Source organism: Pelodiscus sinensis, chromosome 1, assembly GCF_049634645.1.
Source record: "Pelodiscus sinensis isolate JC-2024 chromosome 1, ASM4963464v1, whole genome shotgun sequence".
NCBI classification, from domain to species: domain Eukaryota; kingdom Metazoa; phylum Chordata; order Testudines; family Trionychidae; genus Pelodiscus; species Pelodiscus sinensis.
The window spans coordinates 157,099,361-157,123,983 of record NC_134711.1 but is presented as its reverse complement, the minus strand read 5'-3'; the positions used below and the strand labels follow the sequence as shown (position 1 = coordinate 157,123,983).

At 43.0% G+C, this 24,623-nt stretch overlaps 1 protein-coding gene and 1 long non-coding RNA gene across 3 annotated transcripts in view; one reads left to right on the top strand and one right to left on the bottom strand.

The window, feature by feature from the left end:
• The window catches only part of BTLA (B and T lymphocyte associated), a 29,024-nt gene extending 19,880 nt beyond the window's left edge, over positions 1-9,144 (top strand). Inside the window, exons 5-6 of one of the 2 annotated variants that reach the window (XM_075908675.1) lie at positions 1,175-1,221; positions 3,301-9,144. In XM_075908675.1, coding sequence (XP_075764790.1) covers positions 1,175-1,221; positions 3,301-3,642 — 389 coding nt within the window. In that variant the 3' untranslated portion in view covers positions 3,643-9,144. The remainder of the gene's footprint in view (positions 1-1,174; positions 1,222-3,300) is intronic. The other variant, XM_075908670.1, reaches the window with a different exon arrangement.
• LOC142819906 (uncharacterized) overlaps positions 1-24,623 on the bottom strand; it is a 92,812-nt gene that overhangs the window by 40,981 nt on the left and 27,208 nt on the right. The window lies entirely within an intron of this gene.

Genomic DNA, 24,623 nt, shown 5'->3' with positions numbered 1-24,623 from the left:
GGACATGCTTCATTGAGTCAGCTTCGATGAACTTATCCAGAATTTTGCAATCAGAAAATCTAGAAAGAAGCTATTTTAATTTCAGCATACATGTAAGTTTTGTGTCATTTTGAAAAATAAAATTTTATTTTACAGTATAGTATTGTTTTTATTTTGAATTACATATGGGGGGCACCATAATCTTTTCAGTACTTAGGGCTTCTAAAAGTCTTAATCCGGCCCTGCTGGTTATGATGATAATTCTTTGGCAGTTTTATGTGTCTTACTTGCCTCTTTCATCTAGGGATAGTGGAAGGCTTGGATAAAACAAGAACCCATCCAAACCTAAAATTACACTGCTACGATAGTTTGAAATACTGTGATTTTACTCACTTGCTCCCTCGCTTCACCCCTATTTTACAGTTAAAATACTAAACAAGTGTCTTAGCTGTTTCTGGTCATTACTGGTCCCTTACTATAGTTCATAAAGAGTGGCAAGTTAACCCTGCAATCCTGATCAGTCTCCAGTTAATTACATTCCTCTTGTATTTTCAATTAAAAACAATATTATTCTCCCCTTACTAAGTTGTAGAGTTACAGGCTGTTACGAAGATTCTATCTTCCACCTCAGAAATGGAACCCACAGTTCCTCTGTGTTGTAGTTTCAGTGGTAGAAATTAGTGGCTTATTTCCCTTACCTATTGCTCAGTGGCTGTCTGAAGGTTCGGTGGTTTATTCTGGAAAAATGCTTTAAGACTTTTCAGTGAAAGCTGTTATAATTGCCTACTAGATGACAAGTTTATTGTTTTCCATGCCTGATGCTTATGTCTCGTGTGTTCTTGTTTATGACTAGAACGGCCTCTCCTCCAGTTAATCTAGGAGAATTTCTCTCCTTCCTTTCCACAATAAACTAGAAAGATAGTTTTTCACATTTCTGGGGCGAGGGAGGGACACAGAAACATTCTAGAATCCTCAGCTGTATTTCGCAATATACTGTAGAATATGTTTACTACCCTTTGTCAAAAGAGATCTTCCTGAATCCAAACTGGGCACACACTGACTGGATTTTCATGTTGAGATATATCCAGTAAAGAAAAGGATATTTTACTGATAACCGTAATCTTTAATAACCAACAAAGTTATTCTTAGTTATTTTATTGATACACTATCTTATTTTTTTTCTTTTTCTCTCCAGTGAAACCCAAGACGACCCTAGTAACCTCACAGCAGGAAATGAACATGGTGTGTTTGAGTTCTGATATACCAAACCTTGTCATACCTTCTATTACTAATGAGTGCTGATGGCATGTTTAGTATTGTGCACACATATAGGGAGACAGTCCCTAGCTCAAGGAGCTAGTTGTCTAAATAAAAGGGAACCTCCTTCAATCATGTAACACCACAAATAGGCGGAAGGTACAAACTTCAAGCAAAATAGTTTTGTTTTGCTAGTCCATATTCTATAGTTGCTGGATTGTAGCTGTATATGAACAGGTGGATGAAATCTGCTATGAGTAGGATTTTGAAGGGACAAAGGGATGGCATTCCAAGTATATGGGAAGTATGGAAAAAGATGCAAAGATTATAGTGTGGAAGAAGATGCAAAGATTATACAGATGGGGGTTTTAGGACCAGAGCCTGAGAGGAACACAGATAGTAGAAAGGGGAATGGAAAAGCAAAGTAGAGAATCTGGTAAGGCTCGAGTTGTGTAACACAGTGAAAGGTAAGGACAAGAATTGAACTAGATATAGAAAGTGAAAGAAACATTTTTAAAAATGGCTATGTGTATTACCATAGCACTTGGGAACTGGGTCACGGACACTTAGTGCATTGCACTGGGCACTGTACCAAAAAAAAAAAAAAGAGTCAGTCCCTTCCCTAGTCTAAATCAACAGATGGATACTGACAGGGGCGTACAAGGAAATGATTAAACCATATTCACGAGTATCATAGGCAAATGCCTAAAAGCACAAAAGAGGCATGGGGCAGCGATCTGATCAGAGTAGCAAGTGAAAAAGTGTTAGCAACAGCATTTTCTGCAGACTGTTGGGGGATTAGAGGTGATAGAGGCAGCCAATGTGGAGTAGACTGCTCAGGCCAAGTGAGAGAAAACAAAGGAAGGATTGAGAGGGAAGAGTAGATGTCAGAAATGTATAAGAGGAACAGATAGATTTGGAGAAAGGATAGATTTGAAGAAAAGGAAAGACAGGAGTCACATTGAATAACATTGCGAGGTTGATACAGAGGATGGCATAATTGTCAAAGGTGATAAAGAAAGAAGGGAAATGGCTGAAGAGAAGAGAAGGAGACTTTCAGTTTTGTCATGAGCTTGATTTGTAAGTGGAACAGTCCAGAGATGGTGTCACTGTGAGACTGCAATGAGGGGGAAGAAGGCAAGAGATTTGGGAATCACACACCTAGTGATGGTAGCTGAAACTGTTGGACCGATGGGGCTTGTCTTGTGAGAAAGTGCAGAGGGGTATGTGGAGGAGACAAAGGACAAAACCCTGCTGAGATATGAGGAGAGTGGATATGATACTAGTGGAAAAAAATAAAGATGTTGGAGAAGGAGAAAACTGAAGCCCAGGGAGAAGGGCCAAAAAACAGAGGGAAATGGGAGTAGAGAAAAATGGTCCTTACAGGTGGTCAGCGTGAGGTCATGTGACACTTACTAGGAAAGCACCAGAGGAGTTGAAAGGCCATAAACCAGACTGCACAGGATTTAACCAGTTGTTACAGGAGAAGAGATTGAGATAGTAGGAGCAGATGTCCAACTCAAGAAGGGAGATGGAATTTTGGTGGATAGGCAAGTGGGGTCTAGGAATGGCTTCTTTAAAATAAATATGAGTGAACTTGTAAGCAGAGAGAGATGCTGGACAAGAGAAAAATAAATGTAAGATGAAGGGATAAATGAAGAAGTGACAAATAAGGAGATGGGTGATATGCAGGGAAGGCCATGGAACAAGTAAGTTAGGAGAGTAGTTCTTCTACAACCCTCTCTCCATGTGATATCACCCTGAAACTGATGAGCTCACATGGAGAGAGTGTAGGAGGAGGAAAAGAAGGGAGACAGGAAAGAGTTTGGGAAGGGCAGTAAAGGTAGAAAAACACTAAAGATATAGTATACGCCAGGAAACTGGCTGTCCACCTCTGCTCCAATATTTATCCATAATTGTAATGCAATTTTGTAGTGGTAGATCCCACCTGAATGAAATCTTAAGCTGTATCTCTGTCATGTCTCTCATGCATGCTTTGCCCAGACTACACATATCTAATACACATTTCCACACAGAGCTGAACACCCTTCTGTTCTCTTGCAGGTCCACAGGGTTACAGGTTCTCAATGCCACAACGACAGGCTCCCACCCACCCCCTGTGAAGAATCTGCACTTTACTATTGCTCCATGGCTAGCCAGCAGCAGCCAGCGAATGACAGCACCATTTATGATAAGCATATCCCACACTGGAACAGTAGCAGGGCCGCAGCAGGCACCACCTGCGAGAGTACTACTGTTGGTCCCTACCAGCCCTCGCCGGAGAGCCATGATGTCCTTGTTTATGCTTCACTAAACCATTCTGCTATGATAGAAAAGCTCCCGAAAAAGGAGCCGGATGTGAAAATCGAACTTACAGAATATGCCACAATTTGTGTGAAGAAATAGGTCCACGTGGGGGGAATTCTGAATTATTTTTGTTGAAGAAAAAGATTTGAAGATTCCGCTTGAAGAACATATTTAAACATAAGACTTATGCCCCATTGGGAGGTGTTCTGTGAATATGAAGAATATATCAATCTACTACTCATCAAAAAGAAAGCTGATTTTTTTTTTACTACTAGTTTGTCACTCTCAACCAGCAGCCTATCCCTTCAGTAAGGGTCGAGTTATCTAGATAGTAGGAACAAAATTTAAAAAGATCATATTTGCAGTGATGGACAAGTAAATAACCTCATAGATCCTGCCATCTGCCGTCTCTTTCAAAATCTTATCGGAAACATTATTTCCCAATTTTTAATACCAAATGATTTCCTTCCTTCTCTGATTTCACATTTAACTGTACTGTTTGTTTATGTCGAGAACCTGAGATATAACTGTATAAAAAACCAAGATGCATTGTGCTGCTGAGGTGATAGGCAATCAGGAAAAAGGGCTAAAGGTATATCTACACAGCAAAGAGAAATTCTTGGCTGGCATGTGTCAGCTGACAGGCTGTAGGGCAGTTTCGTTGTTGTGTATATTTCCAGGCTCTGGTAATGGCTGAGCTCTGGGACCCTCCTATTTTGCAGGGATCTAGAGTCCAGAGTCCAGCCCAAACCCAGAATTCTACATAGCAAAGAAACAAGCCCTATAGCCTGAGTCAGCTGTGCAGACATACCCTGAGTATCAGTTTATTTATTTGCTATAAACTTTTCATTTGTAAACAGGCTGATTTTTAATTTATTCACTTTTCATAATTATTTGATGAACAGTTTATGTGGTCAAATTTGAGTATACAGATTGTTCACAAATTTTTCCTTTTATGTATTTAATACTAGAAGATTTAACCAGCGCTGCTCAGATTCTTAACGCGAGCTTTTTTTGTTTTTGTTCTTTGGGGTTTTTTTGTTTTGTTTTTTGATTTTAAAAGAAACTGAAAATGTACATTCTTCATTTAAAACATTACTCTGGGGTGAGGGGATGAGGGACTCAGTATGCAGACCACCCAGGGAAGAGAGGACGATCCCAGCCCTCTCACTGCAGCAGCTTGGGACCAGGTGAGAAGCACCTCTCCATGGCCACTGTAGCTCCATTGGGCACAGCCCAAGGAGGGGTGCATGCATGTTCCCTGGCTGGGACAAGTTCAGGTTCATCTACACCCTGTGTTCCCCAGAGAGATTAAGGAATGCAGCAAACTGTGCACTTTCCCCTCACTCCCTAACAAAGGGGAACAGCCTGCAATGTTCCTGTATAAATCAAGGGGGGGGGAGGAGCTTTTAGTCCCCTTAACCTCACTATAGAGAACCTGGGGATAGCTCAGTCCCCTTTCACCTATCTGGTGTGTCTGTCTATTTTCTATGCAGTTTTATGAGAAGCAATCGCATTTCAAACACATCCCATTATCCTGGCACAGCCAAGCCCTTGCTTTAAGGTAATTATAAGAGGAAGCTGTGTGCCAAATTTGCTGGACCTAATGCTTAGGGGGAGTTCTTGAACAGAGAGACACAAATTCTCTGAATATATAGTAGACTAGAAGACTTACTTGGCATAACCCAGGTCCTTAAGAGCAGGAGGCTGGTAGTGTGCAGGGCAGCGGGTTAGGAGGCTGGAGATGTGGAGGAGCGTGGGGAGGGGGGGGATGAGGAAGGGCTCAGGACAGGGGGTCCCAGCTGATGGAGCTTTCTCACCCCTCCTCTGTCTGTGGGGTCTTTTGTCTACCCCCAGCTCCCTGGGTGCTGCAGCCAACGGTCAAGGGGGAAAGGGTTTGGAGCAGCAGTGGAGGTGCATGTTGCCTACCGGTCTGGTAGCAGGTAAGATGGTAGAGTCCCAGCCCTGCCAGCCCCTCTCTTTGTGGTGCAGCTGCCTGCAGTGGTCTCTCTGCAGGATGGCTCTCTCCTGTAGGCTTGCTGTCCCTAGTGGACACACTCAGTATCTTGTTCCTCTTCTATGTGCCCTTTCTCCCCCCCCTCCCCCCATGTTAAGGAAAACAGTCCCATTCCCAGCATTTCTTGGCACTACCAAAACCTGGCCTTACTTTAATTTAGGAGAAGATGAAGTTGCATACCAAATGTGATGGTCCTAGCTCTTACAATTTAGAAGGAGTTCTTGAACAAACACTCACAGACGGATAAAAGCACCTTTCTAAAACATATAGCTAGATTTTCCATCCTGCAATTCTGATTGGTTATTTAAGTCACATGATTCTGCTCTAATTCACCAAGCAAAGGATGGAAAGTTTTTAAAGTGGGTAACAATGAATTCTGAGCAACAAAATGTCTTACTCAAGGTTCATCAACTTTTATTGGCAAGTCAGTGTGGGTAACTGTACAAAGCTTTTCCCCAAACAATTGCACAGACAAAAAGCCATTCATGTCAAACTTTGCGAATACAAAGGGGATAGCCAACTGAAATTTTAAAATTGAAACTATGTTTGCAACATTGGTTTAAAAATTGGTTTAATTGGTTTAATGCTACTTGATCAGTTCTAGTTCAGATACTTTGCATCTGGTGCTTCAAAAAAATGTACTCAGGAGGAAAATTACTCAGAACAATATTTGTATCAATAGTTTAGTGCTGCAACAATAAAAGTCTTCTAACTTGGTTACAATTCAGACCACAATTCAAAAGGAAGGATGTACTACATCTGCAGTGCAAGAGTAACACATGAGATAATTTGTACTTAAGTTAATGGAAAAGATAAATGCTTGTATCTTACTGCTGTACTATGCCAACCAGCATCGCAGAGATTAACAGGTTCTTGATCATTCTTTTCCATTGCTAATAAAGAATATTTATTATTCTTATGGTTCATTTAAGTTCTGTGTTAATTACACCTGCTTGAGCTAAATCTTCTGTACCAGTGCTAACAAAGCTCTCACTAGTAGGATGTGCCCACAAAAGTTCATGATACCATCAACATTTTTTGCTAGTCTCTAAGGTGCTGCAGGATCATTCATTGCTTTTTAAGTTTTTACTGAAGTCAAGGGTAGTTTAGCTTGCACAAAGATTGCAACACAAACACAAGCCATAGATCACAAATGGAAGCAGTTCGCCAGGGTTAGCCCCGGTGGCCTGCTGCCACTATATTAGCTTGTATCTCTACAGGTATCAGTGACTGCAGCTCCTGCTGGCTGCCATTCCTGGCCCATGGGAGTTTCGGGAAGCAGTGCAGACCGGGACACCACTTCTTGCAGCTCCCATGGTCTGGGAAAGGTGATCCACCCCAGCAGGAGATGCAATTGCCTATACCTGTGGAGGTTCAGGTATAAATAGCAGCGGCTTGTCAGGGGTTAATCCTGGTGAACCAGATCTGGCCTGTGGGCCGGTATTTGCCCATCCCTGCCATCGATCATTGCTCTCCTGTGTTAAAACAGAGGTGAGCAATCACGCAAAGTTCATTTATTTTCCCCAAGGATTTTACTTTAAATATTCTTTTTTTATTTTGAGCCAAAGTCTGCTCTGACTAAATAAAATCTATTTTACCCTGGATGCAAGGCCACTGAATTCAGTGGACTATCATGGAAGAAGGTTCACGCAGTATCGGGTGGTGGCTGGCATATGAGAGTCTCAAAGACATCTGGTATTCAGGTCATGAAAATAAAATGCTTTACAAGAGCTACAAGTAACTATAGTGACCAGGCAGCAAATGTGGAAAACTGGGACTAGGGTCAGGAAGGGAGTTAGGGAGGTGCCTATATAAGACAATGGATGGAATATTGGGACTGTGTTTATAAAATTGAGGCATCTAGCCACCCTGCTAGTAACTATCACAGGAGGCATCGTTACATGCTTCTCTGAAGTGAGTTCTGCCATGATCATCTCGGGGTGGATGTGAATTAACTGCCATTACATTCACAGGCAGATGTGTGACTGGGAGTTGTAGGTTTGTGTGCTCCCTGCAGACTCAGGTTTGATTTGGAAAGTTAGATTTCTGCAGATAAACAGGAAGTGTCTTACCACCAAATGTGCTAGCTGCAAGCAATAGTAAAAGGAGCAGGCATGCACTTACAATGGGTTCTGTTTTTAACAGAAGACCAGACATCCTGAAGAAGTGAAACAAAGACCTGAGAGTATTTACCATTTAAGATGAAAATAATCTGTGCAGGTAAAATGCTCTCTGCTCAGCCTTCAGGGACCTTTCTTCTGGAAAAGACTGGAACTGATTTCATTTTCTCTTCATCCTGTGTATCTTGGCAACATGGTTCATAATCCATAACTAGAAGGACTAGTCCATTCTCTGGTTCAGGAATTAATATATTCTGTTCGAACACATGCCCATAATACGGTGATTTATTTGAGAATTCAATCAATTATTTTTAGGACTCATTTGAGAGCATCCGAGATGGAAGTACTTACGTTTTTAAGGTTATGGCTACACCACAATTAAATATATGTGTGACTTGCGCACGACAGGCAACTCATACTCACGAGGTTCAGGTTACGAAGTTATAAAACTGCAGTGTAAACAGCAGGGAATTTTGGGACCACAGAAGGGGGTGGGTGAAGAACCCCAGAGCCTGAATGTCTACACTTCAATTTTATAGCCCTGCAGGCCAAGCCAGACAAGCCTGAGTCAGATGAGTTTAATTGCACCTTAAATTACAGGCACAGCACCAGCAATGCTAATGCAAGCTTCTTCCAATGTGTCTGATCCAAGTCCTTCAACATGGACTTGGGCCAGATGGTAATTTATGAACTTGTCAAAATATGGAAAAATCAAAAAGATTACAGACCATGTCTTCTTAGCATTCATCTTACACAGCTACTGTAGCACATTAAAGTAGGAAAAAAGAACCTAGGATCCATTCCATACCTGACCGGCCTTCCTAAAATACAATGTGCGGCAGTATTGCATATATCAGAAAGACAAAGGTAGGTGAGGTAGTAGCTATTATTGGGCCAACTTTTGTTAGCGAGACACAAAACCAGCTTCTCAGCTTACATTACACAAAGTCCAAACCTGAAAATCTCTGTCTAGCTATAAAACTTGTCTCTCTCTCTCCAACACAAGTTTATCTAATAAAAAATATTACCGTACCCGCATTGTCTCTGACATCCTGGCTACAACAACACTGCAAACTGCTTATATTATGCATTCTTCTTCTTGAACTTCCTGGGTACTAGCAAGGTTTGCAACACACACGCGACATAGATTGTGTATTCAGACAAACCCAGAAACACACATACAGAGATGTATTTTCCCCCTCTATTACAGCCATTAAGGCCTATGGAAGTTATAGTGAAGTCTATGGAGTTGAGCATGTGTCAGTTAGTTCAGTCCTGCTCATCACTTTTCATGACAGTCCATAGACCTGATTTGTACAAGAAGAACTTGTAGTTACAGTATAAGTGAAAACAGATCATCCTGGGAACATCTAGCATGGTATGCCACCTTTTAGGTGGCTTATGTACTATGCAGCAAATGAGCTTTTAGGACAGGGAGTAAACCACATATGCCACCTCTTAGCATTTCATTTTCCCTGTTCCAACCCAATCAAAAACTTTTTTACTGAGAAAAAAATACTCTCCATAGTGAGGTACATACCGATGTGTGGATTTGCAAACCCAAAGGTTTGTCAGACCTAGGACTGTTTCAAGTGAACGTGAACCACAAGTTCCCTTTTCTCCTTGCCAAGTCAAGTTGTTCCTCAATGAAGCAGTTCTCTGAGGGAGCAGCAAGCTCTGTCTCTCCATCAACCTGAGCTGCAATAGTCTCTCTCCCCCTCATTATAGCCTACCTACAACACAGAGCAGGCATGAGGCCAAAAGTGATAGCCAGAGATGCCTGCATAGCAGAGTTTGCAATTCCTCAAGAGGAAGCAGCGTCTCAAACTCATAAACCTTTTGTCAGATCAACCACACTGGACTAGGATTCCCACAGCCAAGTTGTGCCATTATGGGCACAGCATAGTCACACACAAGTGAAAGACACATTAAATATTCTTACTGGAAGGTTGCAACAAGCCTACTTTATGGCTATGTCTACACTCGCGGTTTCTTGTGCGAGTAATATGCAAATGAGGCTACGCGTGGAATATCGCCGAGCCTCATTTGCATACCTAATGAGCCACCATTTTTTTCAGAAGAGGTTCTCGCGCAAGAAGGAGCGTCTACACTGCCCCTTCTTGTGCAAGAAAAACCCTCTTGCGCAATGCCGTTACACCTATTACTTTACAGGAAGAACGGCATTGCGCAAGAGGGTTTTTCTTGTGCAAGAAGGAGCGTCTACACTGCCCCTTCTTGTGCAAGAGCCTCTTCTGAAAATAATAGTGGCTCATTAGGTATGCAAATGAGGCTCAGCGATATTCCATGCTTAGCCTCATTTGCATATTACTCATGCAAGAAGTGTAGACATAGGATTCTGAATTCTAAGAAATAGGCTAATACAAGAACCCCAAAACAGAGAGAGATAAAGCAGGCTGCTCCCTGAGATGCACATCTCACCCAGCTTGCTCTAGGCTAGGTTTCAGTAGACCGATATTGATCACATGCTTTCCTAAAGAGCCTCTAACCTGCAAGTAGGACCCAGACACCTGTAATCCTTAAAATTTTCAATCCACTCCAGGCATGTCAGAATGAGCGGAGGGCCATGAAGAGAGGGAAACAAAAGATGCCAGAGGGCTGGGCAACCGGGCTCCTGCCTGGGCTTTGTGGCCATTACTGCACCCACACTGCTATCTAGTCCATTTCCTTAGCCCCGGTTATCAGCTAGCTTCAAAGTTCTGTGCATCTCCACACTCATCAAAAGCTTTTCCACCGTGAACAGCATAGTGTGACCGACTGCTGGCTAAGCTAGAGCTCTGCTACTGCAGCCTGGCTGAAAAGGCCAGTTACAGCCAGCTGAGCAAGCCCCAGCCTGAAGGGCTAATGGAAGCAGTTGTGTGTCTCATTAGCCAGAGGGCTAGATTAGGCAGCCAGAGGGGAAGTAGAGAGGGGGGAGCCAGAGAGTGGCTGAGTGTGCGCGCCCCAGTCAGAAGATGATAGCTGAGTTAGATGCTGTGAAAACCAAGCTCTGTAAATAGAAGGTAGTGGGAAGTTGGGGGGGGGGGGGACGACATCAAAGTTGTTGCCAAAAAAACCCCCAAAACAGTTGTTGCCAAAAAAAACCCCAAAACACACACACACCGAAAAAAGAGTCACGACCCCTTTAAATCCCCACACACTCCCTCCGCCCTCGCCAGACGCGGCAGGGGAAGAATGTCCCAAGCGGCCTTCCGTCCGAGAAAAACAGAAAATACCAGACATTTTACATGTCCGGTATTTTCTGTTTTTTTTTTTTTTAAAGCAGACACATGCTGCAAATACCGGGCTGTCCGGTCCAATACCAGACACCTGGCAACCCTAAAGAGAGGAGAAGGGGTGGAGAACCAGAGAACTGGCTGCATATTAGAGTTGTGTACAATGAGGTCCAGGGACTGCAATTAGCTCCACTGGTCTGCCCAACTCCTCACTTCTATTTCCCACACCCCTTACTCGCTTGGATTCCATTAGTCAAATCTCCAGTCTCTGCCCCACTGGTCCCCTACTCTGTTGACAATGTTAAATGGAAATAGGAACAGCGAGGGAGATAGTGAGTGAGCATAGGGAGGAGGGTCTTGAAGAGTTTAGAGGGGCACGGGTGGGAATGTGCCAGGGGATGTGGGGAGGGTGTGCAAGACACTATAGTGGCGGTAAGACTTCAGGGGAGGGAAGAAGGAGTGAGCAGAAGGGGCCATAGGGAAGACTCTCTGAGATAGGGATACAAGAATATAGAGGGCAGCAAGGTGGACTATCAAGAACAAGCAGAAAAACAGGTGGGAAAGGCCACAGAATTGGGTCAGGGCTTGCAGGTTGAAAAGGTCCCTTTATTGATTTTTAAATAGCAGCAAAATTCATCCACAAAAACATGACATTAATTTAGTGTTAAGTTTGCTCAAGTGCAATTCTTACCAATACACTAATCAAAGAAAAATAAAAATTAAGGATAGCTCTGGCTAAGGCAACATTCACAACCCCACCAACTTCAATTTACCTTTGTTACTCTAACGCCAGAACACCTAAAACCTCAGCTCTATCAACTGCACAACAAGCTCCCTTTTCAGTTTCATCACACGGACAGCCACAATTTAAACTCTCAGTTCCTCACGGCTGCATGTAAACTCTGAACTCTGGCCTCAGACTTTTCTCCATCAACAAACATGACACTGAAGATGTACTCAGAAGATCTCTCACACCGGTATTCTGACTGCACATTTGAGCATGACTACAAAGACGTGGATGTGTACACTGAGTGCAGTTATATGTTAACATTAAAATAGTTTGTTGTAGGGCAGAGTGTCTGGATATTATGACATGTGACTTTTAGTTGTATTAGCAGGGGCTGGTATGCGAGTTAACGTTGCCTTAAGTGTGGCCTTTATGTTTCATACTTGCACTGATAGGAAATAGAATTAAGTCTGATCAAGTGTACGTTAATGGTGCAAGATATACGAAATAAAAGTAAGCTTACCTAAGAGTTTTGAGTTCTGTTATTAGATATTTCTCATCAACCCAATGATATGTTTGGCTGCTTTTCACATTGCTTTATATGCGTATTATGCTTCAGCTAGTTTTTAATTCATATGACCGTAAGAGGAATAATCTTTGCACGCTAGACTGTGAAGCGTCAGAGCAACCCATATACAGTGTGGTTGCACTTGACATTCTTTTAACCAAGCTGAAAACTTGTGCTGTTTTCTTTGCAGCAACTTTTGCTTGTTTTTACTGCTATGGGTTTTTTTTTCCAGAAACATTAAACTTTACATCTGACAGTGAAGCACAGATAAATTTCCATATCACTGCTGTTACAAAAAAAGAAAGAGACAGATACCTTGAGGAAAACACTGCAGCAGAACATATACATCATTGGTATATGTAAAAGGAACATTAAGATTCTGTGGCCAGCAGCTAACTGCAGCAAAGGAACACTCTCACATCCCAGCTGCACTCTGCTTAGAAAGGCTGTGGTCTAGTGGCCCGAGAATAATATTTGTAGCCAATAACTTCCAAATTCCAATCCATGTTGGATTGAGTCTTCTTGCGGCTTTCAGCGAGTAACTTAGTCTTAGATCCTCAAAAGTAATTAGGTGCCTAACTCACATTGCTCTTGAAAGCTGAGTTAGAAACTTAAAAGCTTTTTCAAGGTGTGGGTCTTAGTTTGAGTTTTCCCAGCTGGAAATGTAGATACTACTACTTGCTGTGCATTACCTGCCTCCCAGCAGAGAAAGTACTTTGTTATTAGAACTCTCATTACTTGTACAGCATTTTGTCCACAAAGCCAGCCCCACTGGACAGACATTTTCTGAGCCAGGCCTGGGATTTTACAAAGTTCAGTCTCCGTTCATTAAAGACCAGACTCTCAGCTAATGTACTGGAGTGGATCTCCATTCAAGCCAACGGAGCTAGTTTATCTATGCCAATACTGACATGACTCCAGATTGACACCTCTATTGACAAATACCCTTTAAACTGAGTACAGTATCATTTCCCACAGATTGGTATTTGTGTTCTGAGTAATTCAAGTGGCTCATTTCCTTCCTTCCTTGCAGCTCCCATCTGGTGCTCTGGGACTGGAATATTGTCTCTCTCTTTTTCTGATAAGTCTTCACTGCAGAGTTAGTGGGGGTGTTGCCACAAACGGCCCCTTCCATCCATACAGAAAACCTCTAAATAGAGCTTGAGGGTGCTTGAAGCCTGCACTAGCAGTCCATGACTCAGCTCAGGTTTTGCTTTAACTCAGATTGGCACCCCCACCTACTTTGCCCAATAGACTAATCAAGCTCAGGTACTGTTAGTCCTACTGGATTATCCCATATTTCCACCTGGATTGTACTTTCTTGTGTAGTGTCTCCTCTGTCCTGCACTGTAAGTCATCTATGGTGGGTCATCATTTTAATCCCACATATGCCTGCTCTAGTTCTGCTATACTTCCACAGCACTTATTACTGAGGTGCCATTCAATAAATCCTCCTCCAACGCTGCCTATCAGCTAGACATTGACACCAGCCTGCTGGAAAAGCTGTGATGTGATTTTATTAAGACCCATAACTTGAGGAAATGGACTCGCAAGGTCATTTTTATGTTCAGTGAACAAGGAAGAGAGAGAAGCCAAGCAGTCCGATGTCCTACAAATTACATTGTGCTTTGCAGGTACAATTCCTTAACATTTTCATTTACAGTTTTTGCTGCCAAATGCTGTTGAACAGCATTAATGAACATCTCCATCTGGAAATTAGTCACATGAAGCATTGTGACCTTGTCACTCTCCCAGACAGCAGCTTCATGCTAGTCAGGAGACAGTCAGGCTATCCTGCTAGTGAATTCAAGCAGGAACCAGTTGAATGCACTCCCAAGAGTGATAGATATCTCACCAGAAACCATGCCACTACAGGCTAGTACAGAACCACTGTGGACGCAGTCACACAGGTCTGGCATGGTTAGGGATTTTCAGTGGAGATGTTCTGCCCTGGCTAACTCTGTAGGGAAGGCAAACCCTTCGAGATGGGATTTGTTGGCCTTCAGACTATGCTACAAGGCTTGTCTATTTAATATGATTTTTAATGGATGATTAAAACAGGGTCATTTTTATTTTATTAATGGCAATGTATATCTCTTTAATATCTGTTAATTAATACAGCAAGTCAGCTGTCCTGGAGATTTATCTTCAGTAAAGATATTTAAATAATTCTGCTCTAGGCCCTAAAGCCATTTGGAGATGTACTTTCAATACATGTTCAGTGCCTGCCTTGGTCCAGGTGCTGCTCATTGCTCTCAGTGGTTGTTGTCTGGATGAAGTGACTGAGTTTAGCAAAGCCATGAGCTTTCTTGAGGAAGCCAGATTTCATCATGACAGCCTCAGCCATGCAAGGACAGCGACGCGTGAAGTCACTTTATGTAACTGTGGTTTTGGTGATACTATCTAGCCTCAGCCCAAGACCTCATAAAGCACATGCAATGGTCTGTTATCTAATGTGGCTGTAAAATCCTTGATGTCATCTGTCACTTCCTCTTCTCTAGACAGGCCATACTTTCACAAATGCAGTAATGATAGACTTCCTTAATGCACCCCATCACCTTCTCACCTTTAGCCCATCACTAAGAATGGTTACACCCACAGCTTCTCAAGTAATTGACAGATGGGTGGTTTAATTTTAGAAAACTACTGGTACATAGTAGAATGAAGGCTGAACAGAATGGTTTCCACCTCACCCTCTGCCCTCAGTCTCCTTATAGCTCTAAAGCTTTAAATCTGAGCATAAAGAAAAGCTGAGTCACAAGTGTTAACATACTCCAACACCCCCATTTATGAGAGAGACAGTGGAGAGCCACACTCCACACCCTCAACCTCACAAACCCAGCGACACTGGGAGCCTCACTGTCAAGACATTGACAACCACCTGCTGCTCTCTAACTGTTCCTAATAGTGAGGAACAACAGTTATTGAATGAAGCCTCTGCTGGAATGAAGATTACCATAGAGCTGGATTAATCCGTAGAGGAGCATTTTAACTTCCCAGGACATTCAGTAATGGATTTGAAAGTAGCCTTCCTTCCACAAATAATTAACTACTTGATTACAAAGGGAAATAGGGGAACTTCTGTTCATTTGCAAATTCAATAAAGATTTGAACTGAATAAAGATTTAAACTAGTTAATGCATTACAAAGGCAATTTTCCCTCTCTTGATATTCATATCCACCATCAGCTTCTGTGAAAGAGCCACATCCATCCAGACTTGATTAACCTCATTAACATTTGACAAGTAACTTCTTTCTTTTGTTGTACTTATATGAGTACATATATATATACACACAATCACGCCTGCTTTTCTAATTTCCACTTCAATTCATCTGATGAAGTGGGTTTTACCCATGAAAGCTTGTGCCCTAATAAATCTGTTAGTCTGAGTCTTCTTGTGCAAGAAGCTTTCTGCAGAAGAGATCTTCCACAAAAACGTCTTGCACAAGAGCACTTCCACACTGCAAAAGTGCATCAAAAAAGCAATGTGCTTTTGTGCAAGAGCATGTCTAGACTGCATGGATGCCCTCTTGAAAGGAAACTCTGATTGCTATTTACAGAATGGCCACCAGGGCATCTGTGCTTTTTCTGATTGCCTCTTTTTGCGCAAAAAACCCCCATGTTACCAGTCTCCACACACCTTTTTGCGCAAGAGCTCTTGAGCAAAAAGGAGTTGTTATTCCTCGTAGAATGAGGAATATCTATTGCATAAAAACCCCTCCGTTCTTTCAATTTTCTTTGTGCAAAAATGCGCTTGGAGTGTGGACACTCCATGAGTTTTTGCAGAAAAACTGCCATTTTCCCACAAAAACTCTGTAGTGTAGACATAGCCTAAGGTGCCACAGGACTCCTTGTTTTTTCTGATAAAGAGAGAGAGAGAGAAATTAAATTCCATGTGGGATGAGGGGCTTGATTCAGTACTCTCTTTCAGATGAATATTTCTGCTGGATCTGCAATCTGGAGGGCTCTCACGGCTATCAATCCCGCATCTTTTGCCAGCATAAAATTCACCAAAAATCTCCCCCAACACACCAACCCTGCCCCCCCACCTTTAATAATAAATAATAATATAAACATAGGCATTATGAAATGACTCTTTACCCCTGTACCATATGCATCAGTCTTGGACCTGACTCAGCCAGTAACACCTGCTTTAAGGAGTGTTGGGAAGAGGAACTGCTACCATCACCCAAAACCCCCTATTGCCCACACAGTGAAACGTAATCACATTCTTTTATTTCAGGAAAAAGCTGTAAGTATATCCGTCCGTTGCCTTATAGAGAAGTTGCAGGGGATGTACGAACACGTAAATTACTGGCATAACTTAATTCCTTGGTCTCTCCCCAACCTGAGTTTAGACAATGCAGCATCTCTTGTTTCTGAATTGCACTCACACTGTGTTTGAACAAACTCCATGGAAACTACCAATTTTTAAGTAGAAACAAATCATCTCAGCACTGCTGGAAACTTGCCTGCATTCACAGACGCCTCTGAAAACTTGACCCTATTTTTGGATTTGTAGCCTGTGTGGGCCTGACACATAGTAGTAATTATATAGGCTTTGTGTTACAGACTTTGTTTTGTGTGTGTAAGAGGACTGTTAGCCCCTTACTAAAACTCTGTGGGAGTTTTTGGTTCGCCAGCTCCCAGTATCAAAAGGGGAAGGGTCCATGAGAAATCAGGGCCCTGAGACTGACAGACCCCAGAGACAATGGAAAGCAGCCAACACTCCAGCTCAGCCTGATTGACAGGTTGGACAGGTCAGTGAGGAAAGTAGGAGGCCAGGCCCCATCCTCCCTGTGAGCTGGGATTTTTCTGGGTCTCTCTGAGCAAGGAGAGAGCTGAGAGACAGCTAAGAGGAACAAGCCGTGCTGAGGGGCAGTTTTTCAGCAACAGAGCCAGGCACACACAGTCCAAGGAGCGCAGACCCTGTGTTGAGCAGCAGACTGGCAGTGCTCAGAGAGCCAAAAGGGACAGAGAAGCAACGCAAGGAGCTGGAGACTGGCAAAGCAGCACAGCCTGCAGCTGGGTGTGGTGAGCAGCTGGGACCAGCAAAGTGCGGGGAGAGGCTCTGGGCAGGGAGATGTCACCAGCCAAGAGGCCCAGCAGGCCAGACTGGGAGAGGGGTCTGGCCACTTAGAGCCTGAGGCTGTGTGGTCACTGCCAGAGCAAGTGTGTCCAGCCTGCAGCCCCCCTGCAGCACATCCAGGGCCTCTAAGAGGCCTATAAGGAAGAGACTGTGAACTGTCCTTACACTCTGCAGACTGCTGTTTTGACGTCCCCGTGCTACAGAGCAGGACTGTGTGTTCTCATTTAACCATTCTCATTTTCTCTTATTCTTTTCTCTTTAATCAGTTGATGTTTAATAAATTATATTTGCTTTGAACCTTATGAAATGATCACTGGGCCAAGAAAGCATCCAGTGTGAAGAGAGCACCTCGGAGTGGGGACACCCTAACTCCTGCCCCTAGTGACTACAAGGTCGGGGATTAAATCCCAGGAAACCTGGGCCCAGCCTTGTTGGGGTTTCGAGGACTCTGCTAGTCCGGAGAGTGGAGGGGGAGCCCTCAGGATCAGGGAGGCCGTGGGGTAAAGGAGCAGTGACTCAGATCCTTTCGCTGGTCCATTTCTCCGGGGTGGTATAGAAGCCAGGAAAGTTCCCCACAATAGTGGGACCATTCCCCCGCTTACATGTGGTTATACAGAGTTTGTTCCATACGCTTTGTTTTAGAGCAGCAGCTAGGTATTAACATATATTTTGTATTAGGTATGATAAGCTAGTAAGAAATATTTTTTTTTAACTTTGTAAGTCTATAAGAAATCCTGCCTGTTCCCTTTGTAAGAGAAATTGCTTTCTCTGAAATGAAATGTCCTTTGTGTAAGTGAGGAATGTGTGAAGACTCCAGCACCAGATGATTAGAATGGCGAACAAGGAATTGGGAAGTCAAGCCTCCATCAAATTCAGGATGACCAAAGAAGGGCAGAATTGATTACTGTGAAGCAAAAGGTATGCATCTGTGAATGAGATCTGTGACCAAGATAAACCAGCTAAAGTCACTCCTGGAATCTGATGGAGAATGACAATGGAAGAAGCCTTGAGGTAAACACCAACCAACAATTAGATGACTGCAGCATGACACTGCAAAACCCAGAGACTAAAGTTGAGACTTAAAACCATACTCTCAGCAGTCACTTGATAATGAGTAGGATGCCTTCCTGCCACCCTCCTATTTGTGGATCCATATATGGCTGACCAGCCCGATTCTGGAGCTATAGGGGCAGGCGCTGGTGGCTATTGGAGGGACATAGGGGAGTTTTTGCCATTATTTTCTCCTTCTCCAGATCTCCTCATCTGTGCTGCGGTGAGACCTCTCAAATTGTGCCATCCCCTCACAGATTACTGCTCTCCCCTGAGGATGGTCCTGGGCAAGGTTCTTCCAAGTGTATACACCGATGCCACACACCTTTGTCATGCTTGCTTGCAACATGTCCTTAAATCACTTTCTCTGGCCTCCAGCACTCCTCAGTCCTTCCTTCAGCTCGGAAAACAGAATCTGTTTTGGGGGGTGCTGATCAGGCATACGGACCGCGTGATCAATCCAGCGAAGTTATTGGTAATGTTGATAGCTTCAATGCTGGTCATGTTTGGCTCTTGCAGGATGCAAGTGTTTGCGTGCCTGTCCTCTCAAGAGTTATTTAGGATTCTCCTGAAGCAGCATCGATGATATTGTTCAAGTGCCTTCAGATGATGCTTATATGTTGTCCAGGTTTCACATGCGTACAGCAGTGTTGGAACAACCACTGCACGGTAAACAAGGAGCTTTGCTCTTGCCACTGATGTCCCAGTTCTCAAAGACCCTTCATCTCAGGTGGGAAAAAGCAGAACTTGCGCAGCTCAGGCGATGCTGGATTTCTGCATCAATGTCAATTCTGGTGGAGAGATGACTTCCAAGATATGGGAAATGCTCATTTCCCAACAGTTCTCCACTGACTTTCATAGATGGTGCATGAGATTGTCCTGGCGGCGAGGGTTGATGGAGCACCTTGGTCTTTGTGATGTTCAGTGTAAGGCTGAGATTCTCATACACTTCAGCAAAGGTGCTTCAGATGGTCTGAAGAGCTACAGGGGATAAAGCAGCGACCATATTGTCATCCGCGTACTGGAGCTCCATGATCGAAGTTGTGGCAGTCTTCTTTTGGCCTTCAGTCTCCTGAGGTTGAAAAGCTTCCCATTAGTTCTGTAGATAATCTTCATGCCATCTAGAAGCTTTCCATCAATGAGACAGGGGTTCATGGCAATGAAGATGCAGAACAGTACTGGGACAATGACGCAGGCTTGTTTGACTCCCATTTTGACCTCAAAGGGGTTGTTTTGGGATCCGTTGTTACTCAGCACTGTGGCAGTCATATTGTCATGAAGCAGCCTCAGGATGCTCATAAATTTTTTAGGGGCAACCGATCTTTGAGAGGATGGTACACAAGGTGCTACAATTGATTGAATCAAATGTCTTGGTCAGGTTAATGAAACTCATGTATACGCTTGATTTTGTTCGCAACATTTTTCTTGCAATTGCTGAGCAGTGAAAATCATGTCCACTGCTCCTTGGAATAGTCGGAAGCCACACTGGGATTCTAGAAGAATTTCTTCTGAGAATGCCAGGAGTCGATTGGCAAGGATTTGAGCTAAACTTTTCCATGCCATTGCCAGGAGGGAGATGCCGCGATAGTTTCCACAGTCTGATTTGTCACTCTTCTTGAAGAGACTGACGATCAGTGTGTGTCTGAATCTGTGCAGTATCTACTCCCTATTCCAGATCTTGAGAATCAGGAAATAGAGTTTTTTGTGGAGCTCTGGCCCACCTTCTTTGAAGGCTTCGGTGGGATTCCATCTAGTCCAGTTTCCTTGTTTCTCTTCATTGTTTTAATGGCAGCTTGGACCTCATTCAGATTAGGAGGTACTGCAATATCATCCCTAGGTGGTTGCTGAGGGATTCGGTCAAGGGATTCTGGGACTATGGTGGAAGGGCGGTTCAGGAGCTCATAAAAGTGCTCCTTCCAGTGAAAGCAATGGTTTCATTGTCTTTCAAGAGTTGGGTACCATCCTTTGATCTCAGGGGATTAATTCTATGGTTTCTTGGTCCATAAGCAGCTTTGGTGACATTGAAAAAACCTCTTGTATCGTTGATTTCTGCGAGATGCTGGAGCTTTTGTGCCTTCTCAATCCACCATTGATTTTTCAGAGTCCTTTTTTTGCACTGGACTTCTGCCTTGGCCTTGGCATGCGCTTCTCTCTTCATTCTGCAGTTGATGTCACTTGACCTGAAAGTTGCCAGGACCTGAAAGTTTTCCTTTTTAACCCGATCAGACATTCAGTTTCCACTTCATTCTCATCAAACCAGTCCTGATGCTTCCTTCAATTGACACCAGTATTCTTCCATGTCTTCAGGGTGTACTGTTGGCAGCTTCCTTTGGAGCGCTATCTGGAAGTGACTTTGTCCAGTGGGGTCCTTCAAACCTTGTACGTTGATCTTTCTTTGGATCAGTTTCTTCTTCTGAGTTCTCTGTTTGGTGACAATCCTAACTACCATCGTGGATCGGGTAAGGCAGTGATCGGTCCAGCAGTCATCAGTACTAGTCAATGCATGCATGAGAAGTACACCATGCCAATCCTGAGAGTGGGAGATGACATAACCTATAAGGTGCCAGTGCTTCAATAGAGAATGTTTCCATGAGGTCTTAAATTTGTTCTTCTGGCAGAAGAGGGTGTTCTTGATGACAAGCTTGTGTTCCAAGCATTTCATAAGGAGGATCACTCCATTGGAGTTTCTATTGCCAATTCCTTCTTTTCCAATGGTGGTCTGCCTGAGGTCTGTGCCTCTTCCGACCCTGGCATCGAAGTCTCCCTAAAGAATAGTTTAGTCTTCTTTGGGGATGTCTTTCAAGACTATGTCCAATTGGGTGTAAAACTTCTCCTTCATATCGTCTTCAGCGTCTAAAGATGGTGCATAAGCACTCACGACATTTGCCTGTTGATTTTTGTCAAGCTCAAACGGAGAGTCAGGAGACACTCATTGATGCCAATAGGGACTTCAGATAGGATATTTGTCAGTTCATTCTTGACAGCAAATCCTATTCTATGAATTAATTTTTCTTCCTTTGGGGTTCCTTTCTAGAAAAAGTTGTACCCTCTGTCTTCTCTTCTTAGCTATCTTTCTTCTGGTCTACGCTTTTCTGCCATGGCAGCTATGTCGATGTTAAATTGTCAGAGCTCGCAGGAGATAACTGTCGTGCATCTTTCAGGTTGTCCACTTTCTGGATTGTCCATTAAAGTCCGAATATTCCATGTTCCAAAATTTAACCTTTGAATTTGACTGAACCCACTGGACAAAGTAATCCAGTCGGGGGGCTGAGGTGGACTATATTTAGGGCACTTTTTCTATCTCCCCCCCCCCATATGGGGTGAGCAGAGTAGATCCTAAATAGGGATGCCCAGTCATAGATGCAGCTGCCGGATCATTCTACCACCTCAGTCCTTAAAATGGAATGACTGATACACAAATCCACCGCCTATGTGCTGGTCCATGACTAAAAGCTTCCAGATTTCACAATTCTGCTCCCATCACAATTCGCCAGTCACTGTAGGCCTGAAGTTTAGGAGAGTAGTGCATAGGAAGACACTTGTGTCTGATTTCTTTTAACGTGGGGGGACTTTTACACTGCAGCCACCACATGATCCTTGATGGATAGAAAGCCTGGGTCCAATGGTATGAAATCCACGATGATTGGGAGTCTCCTGTCTGCTACAGCCTTCATCCACTTTCACAACTGTTGTAGCATAATCCTTGCTATCCTCTGACTATTCTGCCTTTGAGGACTTTTAGGATCGTTCTTCATCTGGTCCCTCCCCCTTGACCTTGCGCCATGGGTAACCCTACTGGGAGTACAAGACTCCCTACGGCATCGCTCTCAGGTTCATTGGAACGTGCAAGCCCACTCACTACTACTAGGTGACAATCCGAAGAGTGAGATTTGTAACCAAAGAAGTGGGGTGCATAGCCATAAAGCTCTGTGTTAGTCCTGTGAAGACAACTGTGGACCATAAGACCACAGCTAACAGAACCTGGCTCCTTCCTCATGCCCAGCCTAGTTGGCTACTAGGTTGGCACAAGCACCAATAAGACTGGAAACTATGACACAAGCTGCAGGCCTTGTGCATGTGAATAAGGGCTATATTTTCAATAAATGTGGTTTATTGCCTTTTCCTCCTGAAAAAGATCCTGTGTGCTTCTTATGAGTATAACATTTTGGGTGGAGAACCCAGGCAACAAGTAGCTCAATTCAAATGCATAGCTACTGTTGGGCTGCTAAGTCAACAAGTGCACTTCTGAGCCACACATACAGACATGCCACCATGCAGCTTAGGTTCCTTGATATACCAGGGAGCACATCTAGGGCTAATCTAGACTACAGGGAATGGTTGAAAGAAGATATGGAAATTCCCCAGGAATTTGCATATCTTCTTTCAATTGCAATTTTGAAAGCAGAGCTTTCGAAAGTGAAAGTAATTAAGACACGGCTTTTTCGGAGAACCCCTCCCTTTGTCAAAAAGCCGTGTAAACCTCCTCTTTCGAAAGTGCTATCAGAAGAAGATATGCAAATTCCCATGGAATTTTCATATCTTCTTTCAACTGTTCCCCAATGAGCCCCTACTCTACACAACACAAAGACACGTACTGGCTGAATAATATACCTCAATTGCACTTATTGCAGTGCTCACTCTTTCTCCCCTCAACTGCCAAGGCTACTCATTGAATTGGTTGGAGGCATGATCAGAGGGAAACAGGCTCTGTTCTCTCCCAAGCCAGCTAGAGAAAAAGGAAATTATCTTCATAAGAGAACTCATAAGTAAAGTTATCTTACCTGAGCATCCCTTCATAGAGACAAAGGGAGACAATAGGGAGGACAGCCTCTAATCTATCAGAACAACTTGCTGCTAAGCCAGCAAATCCCATTTCCACCCTCTGCACACTACTTCCAATCTATGTGTTGGAGAGTGAGGGTGTGTCTACACTGCACCATTATTTTGAGGTAACTAGCGTTATTTTGAAATAACAATGTGAGCATCTACACAGCCATTTCATTATTTGGAAATAATTTTGAAATAATGGACTTATTCCGAAATCTGTAAACCTTTCTACGAGGAATAATGCCTAATCCAAAATAGTTATTTCTAAATAAGGCACGTGTAGATGCTCCACTGCTGGTATTTCAAAATAGCCCCTCACCAGGGCCATTCTAAGTTATTCCTCCCCAAAGCCTCCTGGGGCTGCAAATTGAGATAGCACATCTACATTAAGGAAGCCTGCCTCAGACTAATTTTGAGGCTTCCCTGCAGTGTAGATGTGCTATTTTGAAATAAGCTATTTCAGAATAACGATTCCGGAATAGCTTATTTCAAAATAGCTGTGCAGTGTAGATGTCCTCTAAGAGGCTTGCTTGTTATTTCAGTTAGAGGAAGTTAGATTGACAGCTAGTAGATATTACAGCATCATCTCCTCTCTAAAGAGTAAGACCCTACACAAGTCAAATTAATACCACATCAGCACTAAGGCCTCAAATTATGAGAGACTTCCACTTGTTCCCTGTCTGAGAAATATAATCATTTGAATGATATATCAAATATATATTTATATATAATTAATATAAAACATGGATTTCATGTGAAGTATCAGATATAGTAGTAAAATAGGGGAATTGATCGAATCTAGGATTATAAGTACATTTTTATTAGGGGATGTCAACTGTAAGGTAAAATATCATTGGGTAAAATACTGTAAATGGCTTACCTAGTGCACAATCCTGTTAGAAAAGAAAGAGGAAACATTCATAGTGATTTATTTTACATTAAATGAAGAATAACGCTAATCTCCTGTACTGAAAGAGTTGGTGCGTAGAAGGAGCTGAAACCAAATACTGTGACCACTTAGTGGAATATTGTAAAAAGAAATGTAACTGTTTGGTAAATAGGAGACCCAGCTCAACCATACATACCAAGGACAACAGAAATGGAATGTTTATATAGCTTCCTGGTCTGTTATAGAACAACAGTTCTTGAAGTGACTTTGCATTCTATAATGGACTGTTAAAAAAAGTTTCAAGAGACTCAAAGAATATGGAGGAACTTGGTATAAATTATATGAACTTTAAACTGGACATTTCAGAAGCAAGCAGAATTGATGGAGAAACTGTAAACTTGAGCTAGCACAGCTATGAGGAAGGCTGAAGGATGCACAGCAAAGGGGCCCATGCAAAGTGACTTTGCAGAGGTAAGTTGTTAACCACAGCAAAGGAGCTTGCAGTCAAGGTGTCTCAAGATGGGTGGGCCTAACTTGATTTATACAAAATGACATAACA